The sequence below is a fragment of the Eptatretus burgeri genome, chromosome 15 (genome assembly GCF_056783735.1).
Source record: "Eptatretus burgeri isolate ZD-2024b chromosome 15, Ebu_testis_v1, whole genome shotgun sequence".
NCBI classification, from domain to species: Eukaryota; Metazoa; Chordata; class Myxini; order Myxiniformes; family Myxinidae; genus Eptatretus; species Eptatretus burgeri.
This window is the reverse complement of record NC_140975.1, coordinates 54,594,644-54,613,314: the sequence shown is the minus strand read 5'-3', so window position 1 is coordinate 54,613,314 and position 18,671 is coordinate 54,594,644. Positions and strand designations below refer to the sequence as shown.

At 46.5% G+C, this 18,671-nt stretch overlaps 1 protein-coding gene across 2 annotated transcripts in view; it reads left to right on the top strand.

The window, feature by feature from the left end:
- LOC147012196 (alpha-N-acetylgalactosaminide alpha-2,6-sialyltransferase 2-like) overlaps nt 1–18,671 on the top strand; it is a 63,922-nt gene that overhangs the window by 35,058 nt on the left and 10,193 nt on the right. For both annotated transcript variants that reach the window (XM_085856028.1, XM_085856027.1), the window contains exons 4-8: nt 3,581–3,788; nt 7,835–7,973; nt 15,107–15,210; nt 17,096–17,179; nt 17,357–17,456. In XM_085856028.1, the coding sequence (XP_085712154.1) occupies nt 3,581–3,788; nt 7,835–7,973; nt 15,107–15,210; nt 17,096–17,179; nt 17,357–17,456 (635 nt within the window). The remainder of the gene's footprint in view (nt 1–3,580; nt 3,789–7,834; nt 7,974–15,106; nt 15,211–17,095; nt 17,180–17,356; nt 17,457–18,671) is intronic.

The window sequence follows — 18,671 nt, the reverse complement described above, 5'->3', positions numbered from 1 at the left end:
TGCAGTTCAATCAAATGAGGTACAACCTTGGTGCAGTGCAAGCAGGGGATGCAGCATCACAGCACTTGCCATACTTTGGATGGGGATCTAAATCTGGTTGTCCCATCTGCATTTAGGTTGTGGACTTTCAGATTTCACAATATCTCATGAAAGGCCATTGTGTGTTGCAACTCCCCTTCACCCCAGTGTCACCAAGACTGGATTGGTTTGCGCACTCTCACTCTCTCTCACTCTCACTCTCACTCTCACTGTCACTTGTCTTCCATCTCTTTGGTTATTGATGTCATTCTATGCCAACTCAAACAGAAAAGGGGAATTTTGTTGCCAACCCTCTCAGATTTTGCTTGAAAACAATCTGTGGGTTTTCTGGCATGCTGAGTCCAAAAATGTTAAACATTATTTTTTTAAAAATTATTTTCCCCTTTGACCTGTGACCTGTCAATGGTCAACCTAAAGTGAAAATGTCATCGCCTTTTGCTCAAATTAGATGCTACCATTGTGTGTCGCACCTCACTTGACTTAAAATTAATAGGGCTTTCGAGAAAAAAACAGGAACCCCTGACTCACTTTTGGCAAGTTGCCAGACAAGGGTAAGTGATGAGTTTTATTTGAACTTCAGCCCAACCTTTACCCTGTAGGTATAGGGGATGCAGGTCCTAAAATGTTAGTACCGTACTTGCGGGTCCCACTATTCTCAGACCCCGCTTATTCTCGGACCCCACTTATTCACGGGTCATAAAGTGTGGCCTACTTCTACATTTGCAGTTATTTTATTTTTTCAACACTGCAGGATTGGTCTCCTACTGTATATCCATTGCTGCTGATATTAATTAATCCTGAGAATTCTTCCACAGAAAACTGCTCTCTCTCTCTTATGCACAGATTCATCCCACCTCTTCAATTATCTTACCCATCCTCCCGCTCTTGGTACTCTGAATCTGTGGTGAGGCTGTTGCTTTAAAACAACTTGCATTCTTCTCCTGGAAGGCAAATCCAACCAAAGGCAACCTAAAATCATTCCACAAAGCCTACAGCAAGTGTGTCTGCTCTCTGAAGAGCCAGAAAACGACATCTGTCCAATTTCACGAATGAACTTTCAAACTTGTCTCCCTCTTCTAAAACCTGGTGGTGCCTTGTCACAAGTCCATGTCTGATGTATTCTCTGATCCCATCCCTTTCATCACTTCAAATGGCACCACAGCATACGCCATTCGTGAGAAGACTGAATGCCTCAATTCTGTGTTTGCTTCAAAATGTTGTGTCCCTAACCCCTCCCTTTCTGTACTCATCCTTTCCAGTTGTACCCAATTGCTCCTGAATTCTGTCTTTTGTACCTGAAAAGGGGGAAAAGTTTCTGGCAACCCTTGACTCAGACTCCACAACTGGACCAGACGGCATCAGCTCATGTGTCCTAAAAACCTGCTCTGCTGCTCTTGCACTTCCTCTCTCTTTATAATTTATATTCCAAAGTTGCAATGCAGTACTGTATTTTTACAATACAGTACTGCATTACAACTTTGGAGTTTAAGCCTTTCATGGCAGGGAACATCTACCTTGCCACATTGGGCCAAGTCTCATTTATTCAAGATGTGCCAGTTTCCAGCATGGACCTAGTACCTAAAGTTTGCCAAGATAATATATTTTTGGTATTTTCTATCAGTTTGTAGTTTTTAAAATACAACTAAATGAGGTTTTGGTAGTTTCAAATGTGTCATCGTAACAAAGAAATCGAAGTTCGACATGTGAGTTCATAACCTCTCAGCTCCAAGCAAATGTCACTGGAAGTGACACACCCTGTCACTTTTTATCCCCCGCCGCATGGCGGAAGGGGGATATTGTTGTCACCCGGGTCGTCCGTCCGGCTGACTGGGCATCAACATTTATAGCTGTGAGTGCAATAACTCATGAACTGTACGCCATATCGATTTGAAATTTGGGTCACACATGTACCACCTGAAAAGGAAGAACCCTATTGATTTTGGGCGTGGCTGGATCCAAGATGGCCGACTGGGCCGGCCATCTTGAAAAAAATGTTTTTTCGCCATATCGATTTGAAATTTGATTCACACATGTACCACTTGAAAAGGATATGGAATGACCCACAGTAAAGGGGCCTGGGACTCCCTGTATAAAGTCCTGCTCTTTGTCATGCATTAATTAAATCCTTCGCATCTCTAGCTCTCCTGTCTAGCATCTGATGTATGGTATACAGAAGCCTGTGAGGTGATAGCAAGGAAACATCTTGCTTCGATCCTCTGCCTGGAAGATCAGTCCTACGAGGCGAAACCCGCATATGCTTTGCAAGGTCCACAACAGGTATGTATCTGTAATCTATCCTGAGAAGATCAAGAGCACTCCACCAAACTCACCTAAGATTGGACGTTTCTCATACTAAATTCCAGTGGCAACTGGTTGAAACCAATTCAGGAACATGGTATTCCTTAGTATTTTTCCTCATCAAGGAAGAAGTCACGATCAACACAATTTGCAATCGGGTGGAATGCTTGAATCATGTCTGCTGAAATGGCTCAGGTTTCGAACCCCTCCCTTCCTGCTCAACATTTCGCTTCCCCTCCAGACAACTTGCTGTCCGTTACTTCACCTTTGCAGGTGAGAAGCTTATTTGTATCTGCACAACCTTGACTCATCATCAGCAACTGATCCTCATGCCATCAGTGCACTCTTCCTCAAAATGTGTACGTCTAAACTCTCTCTTCCTCTTTCATTTGTCGTCTGCATATCTTCAAGGCTTACCTCTCACGAGGGAATGTGGCTTCTGTCATTCCTTTCCATTTAAAGATGGCCAGGGAAGGTGCCTTTTCCTGTCTGCATTCATTACTTGTGCCACCTATGTGTTCATTCCTTCCCCATTTCTCAATCCTCCCTTGCATGTTAGCTCCCTCAACGCCATCGCTGTGTCATTGTTGCTCCTCTATCACTCGGCTCTTCCATGAGTCTCGATCCCTGAAAAAGAATAATAAAATATGATCTCTATTAAAAAAATCTGGCTAAATTCCATGCCAAAAGGTGAGATGTACAAGTTAATTATAGACATTTATATCAGTCTATTAGGTTAATGGGAAATCATTCATTTTGTATGCAGCCTCTGGCTGCTGGCTACAACATTGCTGGGAGTGTGGCTGTGCCACTGATGCTGTGCCCCCTGTAGGTTTGGGCAGGAATTTGGAATTTGGCCATGGTTTCAGTGAAATTTTGCCTACTCTTCACAAAGGACTCACCTACTGGGATATTAAATATCCACCAACAAATGCCAGCAGACGGGATGCCCAGTTTAACGTTCATACAAGGGACGACACACACATTGATGAATCGTCCTGCCTTTGAAACACCGGGATGACAGTTTATAGTTGGGCAGAGATTCAAATCCTGGCGAGACAGTTTAGAGGCGAATGTACATACCTTTAGGCTATCCTGCCAGCCCAAGGTGATGGTGAAATTGGGGTTAGTCCATCCTTGTGTCATTGTAAACTGTGTTTTCTGGTGTGTTCTTACAAACACAAGAATGAAGTGAAAAAATAAACAAAAGATCTCTCTTGCTGTCTCCTCTTTGGATGTGTAGACATCAAGGAAGTGCTCTCACTGCTCAACTCCATGGCCAATGGTGTGATGTTTGACAACTGGCGTGTACCAGTGAAACGTGAAATGTGGAGTAAGCGAGGTGCACCCCCAAGCTCCGCTTGTGTTCGGTGTGCAGTTGTTGGCAATGGTGGCATCTTGCGGAAAGCTGGCCTTGGATCAGAGATCGACAAACACGATTATGTCTTCAGGTTGTACCTCTGGCATGATTATTGTGCGGTTTGGTTTTGATCATCATGCTTCGTGATTATTGTAACCTTAAACAGGTGATTGGTGAGATGTTTTGGTCACCCATCAACACGTGTATTCAAAGGAGGGAAGGGTAAGTGTGTAGAATAAGGAAAGGGGGAAGGCGATTGGAATAAGGGGCAAAGGGAGGAAAAGAGGGGGGAGGCGAGATGAGCAAATGTTTGCCATTTTGTTTGTAATTTGCAGATGGTGTCTAAAACCATGACTTTCTTAATGTGTCTTATGTGGAAAAAGAAATTGAAACAAATAAAGTAGTTGTACAGGAGGAGGGAACTACTTTTTGATTTATAAAAGGTAATCCACAAAACTGTTTCCGTACCGAGGTTCAGGGTTCACCATGGGGGAGAACTTCTCGGACTCCTCCCGAACTCTGCAGCCCGTAGGGTTGTGAAGCAATTACAAATGTCGATTCGAATGGCCAAGCCTGGCAGGGTCCACCATATTATTAAACGTTTACCTGTTTGTTGGAATGGCCTGACGAATTAAGGTTCATACCCTCAGTGCACACCTATCTATTTATTATGTATGGCCGAGCCAAACCATGGTTACGCGCTGGTTAATCCCGGAGCCAATGAATGGGGCAGGACTTCCTATCTGTCGGATGGTGCAGACGATGTTTGACCAACATGGAAAAGACAGCAAGCAAGTCATAAGAAAACATGTGCATGTTCGTTTATTTAGGGGGAACACGGAAATTTGTATGGCACATATATATATATATATATATATATATATATATATATATATATATATATATATATATATATATATATATATATATATACAGTAAAAGGTTTTATTCACAAAGAATGGCAAAAAAAATATTCAGGGTGTTTGTGAGGGTGTGACACGTATACAATTGGGGGAATTTGCATTGCATGTGTGATGACTCTTCACCCGGCCGAGTGATGACAGAGTCGAATGAGGGTTCTCAAATGATACGATTTATTTGAGAAGATGGCACAACGCATGCGGAATGTGGCGCAACGGCCCTTCAGTCAGGTGCCCCCGAACCACATTGAGATTCTTACTTCAAAACAGTTGTATATATAATCACACAAAAGCAGAACTGGGTGTGGACTAAAAGTGTGTGCTAAGGGATAAAGAAATAAAGAAATAAATGTGGCAGTGGGCTTCTTTCCCCCCTCCCTAGGGGCCCTAGGGGAAGTTGAATCGGTCAATCCTCAGATTCGCAACCCAACAGTTCACCTTGCAAACTAATAACTTTCTAAACCTCTTACACCGACACATGTTGATAGCAAAGGCGAAACCCTTGTGATATGACTCAGAACAGGAATGTGTGGGATGTCAGCATGAAATTAAGGAACAGTGCAAGGACATGCTGTTGTTCAGCTGCAGATAAAACAGGAAGAGTGATAAAGGCTTTCCAAACACATAGTTAAGACAACATGAAACATTTAAAGCAACATTTTTAATGCAAGGTTCGAATCCTGACAGCTGATTAATATACAACTATTGACTATTGATTAGATATTCAACTATGGCTCAAATGTGACCACCTAACATATCATCATTCCTCTCAGTCCCTCCTTGGTCATATTTGACCATACCCAGCCATACCTGATACCCACCAACCGAGTGGACCCCTACTTGGTTCCTGTAGCAGCTACCCCTAGGCCCCTGTGCCTGCCAAACGGGATTTGCAAATGCCATGGATAGCCATCAACATTCCCCAAATGAGAAGTCCCCAACTGCCGGTGGTTCAGGTTAGCTTCTGTTGCCTTTTGTCTTGCCCACTGCCACACGTCTCCCATTTAAGTTGTCGTATACAAATTTTATGTTAAGTCCACACAATATTAAAGGCACTACAAGTCTACACAATATTAAAGGCAATACAAGTCTACACAAGATTAACAGCAACATTATTATTTAGGCAATTCTTCAGAAGCAAGTAGCAGTGGGAACACTCAAGGCACGGGTGTAAGCACGTCTAACGCAGGAGTTGCATCTTGCGCTGGAAGATAAAAGCAACACGCACTCTCTCCTGTGTTAGTCATCTGTTTTAACAAAGAGGAACGGTTGGAGACCTAGGCCCTGGATTCCCATTTCGAGGCCCTGGGCGTCTTCCTCCCCATTATTGGCTGGACCGTCTTCCTTCGAGAGTTTGCTGTTAATTATAATAATGGCCTGGGTAAGGCGTGAAGCGGCGCAGCATTTCTTTAGACAAATGGTAATGAGACGTTTGATCAGAAATACTCCAAAAATTACCACTACGATGATTAAAAGCGCTGACCCTATTAGGCGTAGCAACCAACCTCCCCAGCCCTGGAATATGGATCTCCACCATTCATAACCCTCCTCGCGGGCCATTCGCTGTCCTGTGAATGCCTTCTGAACTTCTCTCGTCTGGGCTACTGCCCGGTTGGTTATATTAGTAGGGTCCGGAATCCATATACAGCACTCTCCGTCGGTCACTCCACATACCCCCTCCTTGTTCCGCCAAAAGCATATCTAAAGCTACTCTATTTTGCATTACCATGGCACGCATAGGTACTAACATACCCAACAATTCTGTATAATAGGTCATGGATACGTTAGCTACATGTTCTAAAGCTACAGAAAGTGTATCTATTCTCTCGCTATTCATAATTGTGCCAGCTCCCGGAAGGATAAAGCCAAGAGCCTTTTCCCACCATGTTCACGCCAGTGGCCCCAAGTCTAACTCACGCCGTTTTCGCGTAGGTTTAGGAGATTCATGGAAAGTGGTTCTTACCTTTCCATCCGGAAATACTGAGGCTAGATAGCAGCTCCCTGCCCACCCTTTTGGGAGGTAGGGGTAAGCCTTATCTCCACATACCAGAAAAATGCCTTTTGGTGGGATCATCCCTTTACTATGATGCAAAGCATAGTTCATGGCGATAGTCATCTGCTTCTGTCCTGTCGGATCCGACTTGTTCACTATTGTATCAGAATTCTCCTTTGGCATTGGTAATGCGAGTCCACAAACATACCTCCACACTTTATGTACCTAATTTGCTTGGAAGCATACCGGCCCTGTCATCTCCTCCACCCATATTGGAGAGGGGAGTTGTCCCAGGTCGACCCCAGGGTCCCCAGGCTTGAATGCCCGCTCCTGCGTCTCGTTGGTTATATTCACGGTTAATCCCTTCAGGGGACTAGAAAGAAATTTGTGGAAAGGTTTGGGCCGCACCGTCATAGGAATGCCCGCCAAAGACCCTTTTGGCGGCTTCATGCAGACCCAACAATCACTTGTGTTATGGATCTTTGCTATTTCTGTGGCTAAAACAACGAACGTGTTCGGAGGTTTTTGTGGTTCTTGCATTCGCAAGACACTGAAACGTATGGTAGCTGTATATATTGTTTTATTTGGGCAAATGCCTAAGCAAATACAATCCAGCCTCTTCCCCTCCTCTTCAGGGGGGATTCGGAAGATGAGAGTCGCATTTCTCGTAGCCTTGTAACCTGCCGTGGCGTATTGGTAGATGGCCCTCATCACTTTTGTTTTTCCCGGCACGTGAGTGTCCCATGAAAGGCTTTTGAACGTTATCTTGAGTTGTTCCTCTGACTGGTTTACGTTGCTTGGAGGGAAACAGGATAGCTCCACCAGCTGTTGTGGACGTACCTGCACCTCCTCTGAAACTTTTGTAATCTTTCTCCTTGCTCCCACGACGTTCCGGAACTGGTGTGTTGTTGTTCTTTGCATACCTTCCATCCATCTCCTTGTCTGACGGCCTGTAAAGTGTTCTGGTTTTCGTTGCCCCCATCTTGTAGTTCTGGTAAAATGAGGTTGGTGAATTATCTTGTTTCAAATCAAGAAAAATGCTGGTTCAATGAAGGGAGTTCGGGGAGGGGAGTTATTTGAACCTGCGAACCATATGATTAACCCCCCTCCTCGTTTTCCAGAATCCACCTCTGATTTATGGCATTTTGTGGTATTGTCAATATTCGATTTTATATCTCTGTGCCGAGTTTCATTTGCTCTGATGTCCTTTGCACTATCGTACAGGATGAATGGTGCAATATTGCATGGCTTTGAGGAGGACGTGGGGAAACGGACATCTTTCTACTTCTTTTCAACGAACACCATGCGGAACTCTTTCGCTGCTTATCGTGGCAGTGGCTTTCTTAAGGTGCCAATCTCTGAAGTGAGTGGACACTGTTTCCTCCTCTTTAAATTACCCTTCCCACGACCACCTCTATCCCTCCATTGAAAATACTCATGATATAAATATCCTGTTTCAACATAGTGATTCCCCCCCCCCCCCTTGGTTTTGCTGCATTTAAACGAGGTATATTTATGTCTGTGTCAGAGTGACGACCTGTCCAGGATTGTGCCCAGTAGCCCAGGAGACTGCTTTGGCAGCACCAATGCTCTGCACAGAGTATGGTCCCAATGGATGGATTGATATTTATGTAAACTAGTGCACACTTTTTGGTTTTTTTTACATTTTGTAATGACTTCCCCACTCCCTTGCTCTTCTTGTTTGGCCAATATCACACTTTATGAACTGGCCATGATGGCTTTACTTAATTTGTCGACACTGGCTCAAATAACACGTATTCCACATTTCATTGTTAGATGGAGTTTAAATTTGTTCATTAAAATGGGATTTTACATGAATAGTGGCATTAGGTTCAAACAAAATTGAATGAGTTTTTCACATAACGACACGATGACATCACTTCTGGTTGTTCGCACGAGGGTGTGTAAGCTCCAATGCCAGATCAAGATGAGTGGTTTTAGTGTGTTGGTTTGCCTAATTTATCGAGATTTGTGTCAGGGGTTGTGGGGTTTGTATCTGAAGGTTGCAGCTGTGTTCAGAGCAGTTTAGTGGGTATTTGTATTAGTTTATTCGAAGAGGCAGGGTGAGGCCTAGCATTTAAGTCCAGAGTTTGTTAGTTGGACCTTGGGGATATGCTGGGGAAAAGGGTGTAAATAAAGAGTGAAGGAGAAAGGAAGTGATCCATAAATTGTGATGGATGCTTAATGTGGGCCATATCAAGAGTTGAGGAAGCAGAGGGGAGTCACTGTTGTAGGATGTGTGAGGAAAAGGCCCACTTGAGGATAGTTATACAAGGTTGAAGGAATAGATAAATAATTTGCAGCAAGTTGTCGAATATTCGAAAATTGCAGAGAAAAGTGGGTTATTCAGCACGTGCAGGCATTTGTAAGGGTTCAGCACAATGCAGGCAGTGGCGAGGGTTCGGCTCCGTGCAGGCAGTGGCGAAGGTTCGGCTCCGTGCAGGCAGTGGCGAGGGTTCGGCTCCGTGCAGGCAGTGGCGAGGGTTCGGCTCCGTGCAGGCAGTGGCGAGGGTTCGGCTCCGTGCAGGCAGTGGCGAGGGTTCGGCTCCGTGCAGGCAGTGGCGAGGGTTCGGCTCCGTGCAGGCAGTGGCGAGGGTTCGGCTCCGTGCAGGCAGTGGCGAGGGTTCGGCTCCGTTCAGGTAGTGGTGAGGGTTCGGCTCCGTGCAGGCAGTGGCAAGAGTTGGCTCCGTACAGGCAGTGGCAAGGGTTCGGCTCCGTGCAGGCAGTGGCGAGGGTTCGGCTCAGTGCAGGCAGTGGCGAGGGTTCGGCTCAGTGCAGGCAGTGGCGAGGGTTCGGCTCCGTGCAGGCAGTGGCGAGAGTTGGCTCCGTACAGGCAGTGGCGAGGGTTCGGCTCAGTGCAGGCAGTGGCGAGGGTTCGGCTCAGTGCAGGCAGTGGCGAGGGTTCGGCTCAGTGCAGGCAGTGGCGAGGGTTCGGCTCAGTGCAGGCAGTGGCGAGGGTTCGGCTCCGTGCAGGCAGTGGTGAGGGTTCGGCTCCGTGCAGGTAGTGGCGAGGGTTCGGCTCCGTGCAGGCAGTGGCGAGGGTTCGGCTCCGTGCAGGCAGTGGCGAGGGTTCGGCTCCGTGCAGGCAGTGGCGAGGGTTCGGCTCCGTGCAGGCAGTGGCGAGGGTTCGGCTCCATTCAGGCAGTGGCGAGGGTTCGGCTCTGTTCAGGTAGTGGCGAGGGTTCGGTTCCGTGCAGGCAGTGGCGAGGGTTCGGCTCCGTGCAGGCAGTGGCGAGGGTTCGGCTCCGTGCAGGCAGTGGCGAGGGTTCGGTTCCGTGCAGGCAGTGGCGAGGGTTCGGCTCCGTGCAGGCAGTGGCGAGGGTTCGGCTCCGTGCAGGCAGTGGCGAGGGTTCGGCTCCGTGCAGGCAGTGGCGAGGGTTCGGCTCCGTGCAGGCAGTGGCGAGGGTTCGGCTCCGTGCAGGCAGTGGCGAGGGTTCGGCTCCGTTCAGGTAGTGGCGAGGGTTCGGCTCCGTGCAGGCAGTGGCGAGGGTTCGGCTCCGTTCAGGTAGTGGCGAGGGTTCGGCTCCGTGCAGGCAGTGGCGAGGGTTCGGCTCCGTGCAGGCAGTGGCGAGGGTTCGGCTCCGTGCAGGCAGTGGCGAGGGTTCGGCTCCGTGCAGGCAGTGGCGAGGGTTCGGCTCCGTGCAGGCAGTGGCGAGGGTTCGGCTCCGTGCAGGCAGTGGCGAGGGTTCGGCTCCGTGCAGGCAGTGGCGAGGGTTCGGCTCCGTGCAGGCAGTGGCGAGGGTTCGGCTCCGTGCAGGCAGTGGCGAGGGTTCGGCTCCGTGCAGGCAGTGGCGAGGGTTCGGCTCCGTGCAGGCAGTGGCGAGGCAGTACACCGTCCCCATACCAAATAAATAAATAAATAACATTTCCTCCAGTACGCGACACAGCCAGGTCACCTTCATTTCCCGGCGATGCTGCCGTCCAGCACATGGAGAATGGAATTGGGAGGGAGTGGTGCACTTCTGAGGTGAATGTGTACAAATGATACTTATAGTTTATGTGCACAAAAGTACTAATAAGGTGAATGTGTAGAAATCATACCTACACGCCATGCAGCACATGGAGACAGAATGGGGAGGGAGCGGTGTTCAATCATTGTTGATTAATTAATTCATTAATTGTGTAATTAAAATAAATAAATAATAATTGTAAAATAATTAATTTCTTAATCAATTGGCGAAGAGCACACCGAAACCACCACTGTTTCATCCGAATCTGTAACTTTTTGAAAATCAAGTAATTCATCGAAAAATGAATAATTAATTGATGAATCATTAAATCAAAAACACCATTTATCGCTAAAACACTTGTTCACTGTCATGTCCAAATATCAGTTTCTTCGCTCAAAAGGTGTCCGAGATATTACCCAGATGAGAAAGAAAATAAATAAGTGTGGTGTTGTGCTGTTTTACCTGCTGATGTTATGAAATATGAAAAACTTACCACGATGTCCTGCTGATGTTGTGTTGTTTGCTGATTTATAAAAGCTTGTTCTGACCACACAATCAGTTCATGCTTAAAAGGGATGTATGGATGGGTGATTGTGTGCATCTGTGTGGACGTTTATCATTTTTAAATGTCAGGTCAGGTCGTGGAGCATGTGCCAGAACAGCGCGTCGCTGCGTCCACTTTCCGCCGGTACTCCAGGGGCCTCCGTCTGGCCATCCCCCAGGCAGATGCCAAGCCCATCCCCATCTCCTTGAGATGATGGTCAACCTGCTGCAACCACGAGGCACGTGGTCGGCCCACTGGCCTCCTCCACTCATGAGACTCCCTCGCTGAAAGAATCTGGTGAGCAGGATCAGCGTCAGGAAAACGAGCCACATATCCATACAGCCGCAGCTGACGCTCACGGACCATGCAGGTAACAAATCTCATCCGAGTCTCTCTCAGCAACCGCTCGTTGGACACAAAGTCCGACCAGCGATAGCCAAGGATTCTCCGAAGAGACCTGGTACCAAAGGAATTAAGTCTCCATCTCAGTTCATTGGTCAGAGTCCAAGTCTCGCATCCATAGAGCAAGACTGGAAGCACCAAGGACCTGAAGACTCGGACTTTCGTCCTCCCGCACAGGTACCGGCAGCACCACACCCCATTATCCAGTGAATCCATGACTCCCCAGGCTAGACCCAGATGTCTATTGACCTCTGACTCACAGCCAGCAGAGACATGAATATCACTGCCAAGGTAAGTGAATCTCTCCACGACCTCAACATCCTCACCACAAACAGACACAGACAGGACAGCAGCATCCAAGATGTCACCGAAAGCCTGGATCTTAGTTTTGACCCAAGAAACCCGTAATCCCAGCGGCTCCGACTCCTCATTCAGCACCTCGAGGGCCCCCAAAAGGATATCTAAAGTGTCCGCAAAGATGACTGCATCATCTGCAAAATCAAGGCCCAAGATCTTGACATTCCCAAATGATGCACCGCAGCTTGATCGCTCCAACATCCTCCCTAAAATCCAGTCCATACAAGTGCTGAAAAGTATGGGGGCCAGTACACACCCCTGACTAACTCCAGTAACAACTGGAAATAAGTCAGAGATGGTACCACCACACTTCACAGCACTCTCAGTACCAGAGTAGAGTTCAGACATCAGATCGATCAGTTTTGGTGGCACCCCACGAAGACCACGAATCCTTCAGAGGACATCCTGATTCACTGAATCGAACGCCTAACAGAGATCAACATAGGCTGTAAGCAGCCCCTGCCGAAACTCTCGACTGCATTCGGTGAGGACACGAAGAGCAAGGATAAGGTCAATCGTTGACCTCTTTGGTGTAAAGCCTGACTGCTCTGGACGCTGGTGCTCAAGCAGATGGTGGCGAACCCTATCAAGAATTATCCTATCAAAGACCTTGCCTGGCACTGAGAGCAGCGTCACCCCTCGGTAGTTGTTGCAGTCTTGGCGATCACCCTTCCCTTTCCAGAGAGGGACAACAAGGCCCCTCTTCCAGTCAGTTGGGATGATGCCTGTGTTCCAGGCAGAGCACAAAACTGCATGCAACGACACGAGTGCAGCATTTCCACCAGCCTTGAGAAGTTCAGCATGGATGCCACAGATCCCTGGAGCTTTACGCCGTTTCAACCGGTTCACCGCAGCCCGTGTTTCCACAAGCGAAGGTGGACCACAGTTGATTTGAGGGTCAGCAACAGGGATTGTAACACCCTTGACGTCCAACTCGACAGCTGGGGGATCAGCCTGGTACAACCGCTCAAAGTAACCGGCCCAGCGGGCCTTCACATCAGACTCCTCTGTCAAGAGCCTACCACTCTCTGCTCTAACTGCAGTGCTCCGAGGGATGAGCTTGGATGAACGCAATGCGAGAATTCCCCTGTAAGCGGGACGAGAATCACCTGTCTACAGGTGATGCTCTACCCCCTCACAGATTCCTCGCACATAGGCCTCCTTGTCCACCCTTAGTGCACATACAGTTTTACGCCTCAGCTCCCTGAACAGCTCAGCTCTGCCATTCAGCCTGGCCCTGCGACTCTGGTCAATGGTATCCAGTGTCCCTTGAGAGACAAAATTCTTCTTTGCCCTGCAGTGAGTTCCAAGACATCCACCGGCAACAACAAGGACGGTGGTCTTGAAGGCACTCCACAACTCTTTAGGACCCCCCCAAAGCACCAGGACCCCCCAAGTGTCCACTCAGCCTGTTCGCAAACTCCTCAGCTACTCTCTCATCCCTGAGCTTGCCAACATCCAGCCTAGGCTGGGATGGTACCATTCTCCAGGATTTAAGGTGCAGCTTTAGAGTTGCTACAACAAGCCTGTGGTCATTATTGAGGAACTGAGCACTCCGGTGGACCCTGCAGTTCTGGATCATCCTCCAACGACCGTCAATGAGGACAAGGTCAATCTCCTTTGCCACACCGCCAGCGTTGAGAATACCAAGTCCAGCGATGAGCTTGTGGGCGCTGAAACCATGAACCGGCCACCCTAAGTCCATGACTTCTTGCAAAGTCAAGGAACTTAGTGCTATTCTGGTTCATAGTTCCTGACCCATGGGGACCAACACACACCTCATAACCATCCCTATCAGTTCCAGTCGATGATTGAAATCCCCCAAGACTAGTAGTGTGTCTCATATGGGGCACTGATCAACCACAGACTCGAGTGTGGCGTAGAATGCATCCTTCTCTGTGAGATCACTCGCCTCAGTCGGAGCATAAACAGAGACCAGGGAAATGACACCTCAGGAGTGACGAATCCTTTATCTCATAATACGCTCGTTGACCAGAGTTACCTCAATTATCATTGGGGTCAGCTTATTGGACACAGCTACAGCAACTCCTTGGGTATCGTAACCATCAGAGCGACCAGACCAATAGTAGGTGTAACCACCCACCATTATCTCGCTGCAATCCGGTCTCCGAACCTCAGAGAGAGCTGCAATCCCGATGTCCAAACGCTTGAGCTCAGATGATAACAGAGACAGGTGATCATCCTCTCTTAGGGATAGGACATTCCAGGCACCCACCCGAAGGGACCGCCTCAGGTTAACCCAAGGAGACTGCCGTCTGGTGGACGACACCTCAGCACCACTCCGACACACTCTCCCGCAATCTGACCCAGGGATGTTACCTCGTGGTTTCCCTCCTATCATCAAAGATTGGGGGTCCCGAAGGCTTTGCCCCAATCCCATCATCCGGTGAGCTGCCCTGCAAAGGGAAGCTGCACAGGAGGTACTCCCACGGAGTGGGTTTTCAGATTTTTTTGCGGAATGAAGGGTTTTACGGTGGCCAGAGTGCAAATCCTGCCACCAACCTCCTAATAAAAAAGTAACCCAACTGCAGGAGGACATCCGCAGACACAGTTGGGCACTAGATATGGATGGCCGTTGGCTCACAAGGAGCTCCTCCACCATTTGACAGGTTTTGTTTTTAATCCTGCTGGGTGTCCATATCCAAACACCCTCCTCACCAGAAAACCTGGTGGGGGAGATGGTTTAGTCGCCGACAACCCGACCATGGAACAGGTTAGTACAGGTTTACATGGTACCTGTAGCAGGTCACAGATCTAACCTTACCTGACATTTAAATGTGAGATTTTAAAATTTCACGAATTCAATCACCATTAATACAAAATCTTTTAATGGGGGGATAAATTTATCTCTTCATCCGATGTCAATTTGAAGTGCAGTGCGAGGGATTAAAAAATATATAAAACAGAACCAGGGAAATCCACTCATCCCTCCCCCGATCAAATTGCATCATTGTTAAAGTAGAGCGAACTTGGTTTTTAAAAATTCAGGAACCAACTTGTATAACTACACTGCAAGCAAGGCTCTCAGGTCTGATGTTTCGATTATTTGTGGTGTTCTCTGAGAATGTTTTAATTTTATCTCTTTTATGAACCAAACCTTGTCAGCCAAATGTTATTGAGTCAAAGATGATAAACTGCTTGCTGTTCATTCCATTTGAAAACTATCAAAAAACATTTGTAATTTATTACTTTCTGTTTTAGGAGACTCGGTATGTGTTCATACCAGACCATGACCGTGACTACTTCTTGGTGACGGCAGCTGCAAAAGGTGTGCTTGTGGAGAAGGGCCGAGAGAAGGGAATTAAGTAAGTAGTGGGTATGCATGGGTGTGAGGGTGTGGATCAAAAAGGAAATACCTTTTTTGCACACGGTACGAAGATGGTGTCAACTTGTGTTGTATTCTACAAATTATTGGTTTGATTCCTCTGGCTGAGTACCAATGTGACATAAAGAGCAACTGACAAGTCACAAAGACAAAACTATAATGGCCTGATTAGTTTACATTTTGTTTCCCACTGATTGGCCAGATCTGGATTTGGACCTGAACTAAAATTTAATCAGGTTGTTCTTGTCACCTCACCAACTTATCCACCAAGTTTTGTCCGAATCAGTCCATAATTTTTTTTTGAGATATCATGCTATATATCGTTTTAGACCTATCAGTCAATGGTGAAAAATCAGACAAAAAATTCTCAGATCCAGATTCAGATCTTCAACAAAATCGAATCAATTCTTCCTTGTTACATACCCAACCTGCCCACCAAATTTTGTCTGAATCCGTCCACAACTTTTTGAGATATCCTGTTCACAAACAGACAGACAGGGGTGAAAATATAACCTTTATCCACCTTCGGTGGCGGAGGTAACTAAAGCGAAGTCAATGGTGTGCCATCTCAAATCATCACGCTTCCCACCTCAAGCAGAGTTAAAAGATGGCAAAAAGTTCCATCAGGGTTGACCCAATATCAGATTTTGAATGAAATTTTTTTTTCCTGTTTTGACCCCCATTAACCTAAGTCCCCACCCCCTGAAGCATGAACCGGGGGTTGAATCCAAAAAAATAGTTTGACATGTCATGCCTCCCCAAATGGTGATTGCATATACAAAGTTTCATTAAAAAAATGTGCCCGTCATTCCACTTTTTGGTACTTGACCTTTTGACCCCATCCCACGGAGTAGGGATAAAAATGATAATATTCTTGCACGTTCTTACCATGTGCTGATCGTAACTACCAAGTTTGGTGAATTCCTGCACAACCGTTTGAGGAGATAGCATGTCAGATAGACAGACAGCCAATTCCAATATCCTCCTGATTTTTTCCCCCCCCCCAAAAAGTGTGGGGATAATAAAACCTTCACCTTATGTCACCTGTAAAGTTAATTTCTTCATTGCATTTTAAAGTCGGGGTTGTTTTGAACTATGCACGAGTTATAACCCCACAGCAGTAGCACTAAACTTTTTAAGAGAAGTTCAATTACAAATAATTGTTATTTTTGAATTGCCTCCTTGGCATGGCATTGATTGTTGAGCCCAGCGTTGCTTCATCGCTCCTAGTACTGCACCAGGTTCGCTGTATTTAATGCTTTCTCCCATGATGGCAGAGAGGAAGGAGCAAGCTGAAGCTTGTGAGTGGCAGGAGGGAGAGTGTCAAGGAAGTGTAATGAAGCCAACCATTTGCCAGAAAGCTGTTGACCTGATTTCTGTGTTTCCCACAATATGCAACAAGGGCTTATTTATGCATGCTGTCTATAATCTGTTTGAGTTAGCATTTTTGACTCCATTTCTGAGCAAATAATAATGATGATAAAAAAATGAGAAAACATGGTGCATTTTAATGTTATTCAAACTCATTAAGTCGACATTAGAAATGCTCGAGTTCTCATCGAGCAATTACATGATTTTTTTTTTTTTGCAGCATGAGCCGTTGTCAAGTAACCTGTAGTACACATCTGGCAGCCACTCGTCATGCCACATTAGGGCTTAAGGCACTCTGACATCGTTTAAAAAAAGAATTATAAAAAAGAAGACTTTTCATGAGTAGTTGCTTCGTTCATGGTAATTGATGGAAGTTTGTGAAACACAAAATTTATTTGGTCTTGTTATACTGTCGATACCTGTGCTTAATGAGAAAACGAACTCATGTCACACAGGTTTTAATTTGGTGATACTTACTCATCCACCTTCCTTAGTCCGTCAAATTTACTTGGTCCCAACTTGACAGCAGAGAAATTCAAGATGATACACCCTGACTTCAGTCGATACCTCCGAAACAGGTAAAAATAAACAAAACAATCGTAATAAGTGTGAAGCTTAACATTTTGGATAAAATTTTACCAAAAATGTCGGTTGGAATTTTTTGTTTTTTAACTGAAAGTTGATCTTTTGCAGAATGTGCCTGAAAAAGTAAATGCAATGCTCCCCTTATTTTTTTTTCTTTTCACTCTAATCAGGTTACTGCCAGCTCCCATTATGAAGAGCCAGTCCCGTAACATTTACAGGCCGAGTACTGGTGCCTTTGCTTTGCTCACTGCCCTCTACGTCTGTGATGAGGTGAGAGACGTTTGCGACAACTTGCATTTTTCAACGGCTCCCTTATATATACACGAGGGTCGAACTGAAAGTCGTGAGCACATTTATTGTACAGTAAAACAAAGGTACATGGAGGAAAATTGATACTGTCAATTGTAACTGGACATACCACAATTCTTTTCTACAAAATCTCCAGAATGATCCACACATTTCTGCCAGCGATGCACGAGCTTAAAAATCCCATTGTGGTCGAAGTCCGTTCCAACACTTCGCAACCAGCTACGCATGGCTATCTGGACTGCCAGCTACACATGCAGTTTTAATAGTGCTGGCCTCTCATGTGAACTTTCATGGGTCCAAACAGATGGTAGTTTGAGGGGGCATGTCTGGACTGTATGGGTGGGGGAGGGGGAGGGAGTGAGGGAGCACTTCCCAGCCATTCTTTGAGATTCATCGGGTGCTTTTCCTGAAGTGCACGCTTCATTTTGAGCATCTGAACATGGCAAGCTGCATTGATGAGGTATTCTTTTGGCCTTTTTTTTGGGGGGGGGGAGAGGTGGAGTGATGCAATTCCATGCTTTGCTGCTTGGTTTCTGGGTCAAAATGGTGTAACCAGCTTTCATCACCAGTCACGATGTGGAACAGGAAGTCATCACCCTCGGCAGCTTGTTATTGAAGCAACTGTGATGACACATCCATGCGTGTTTTTTGTGTTCCTCTGTAAGCAAACAGTGAACCCAGTGGGAGCAAACTTTCCAATATCCCAAGGTCACTCTCATCTCCTGTACGGTATGGTGTCCTTGGCCAAGCTGTGCTGCGATCTCCCTAACAGTCACCCTACGGTCATCACTGATGAGCGTATCAACTTTCTGCTTGTTGCTTTCAGTCGTGGCACTTCTCTGCCGACTACAGCATGGTTAATCAGTGATGTCCATGCTTCTGTCTTTGAATGTTTCACCCACCTTCTGACACTGCTAACACCCGTGCAGGCATCTTCAGACACCTGACTCAATTGGTGGTAGATATCTGCAGCTGAGTTCTCCTTTACGAGGAATTCAATCGCTGCACGTTGTCGAAACGATGTCATTGACAGGAATTTTGTCACACTGGATTGTGGGAACACCAGTGGTGTGCATCCATCGAGCCTGTGTTTATATTGGAGTGGATACATTTTGCTAATAACTTGTGTTCTACTATATTCGGCACAAATGTGTGGAATCCACTGATGCTCATGAT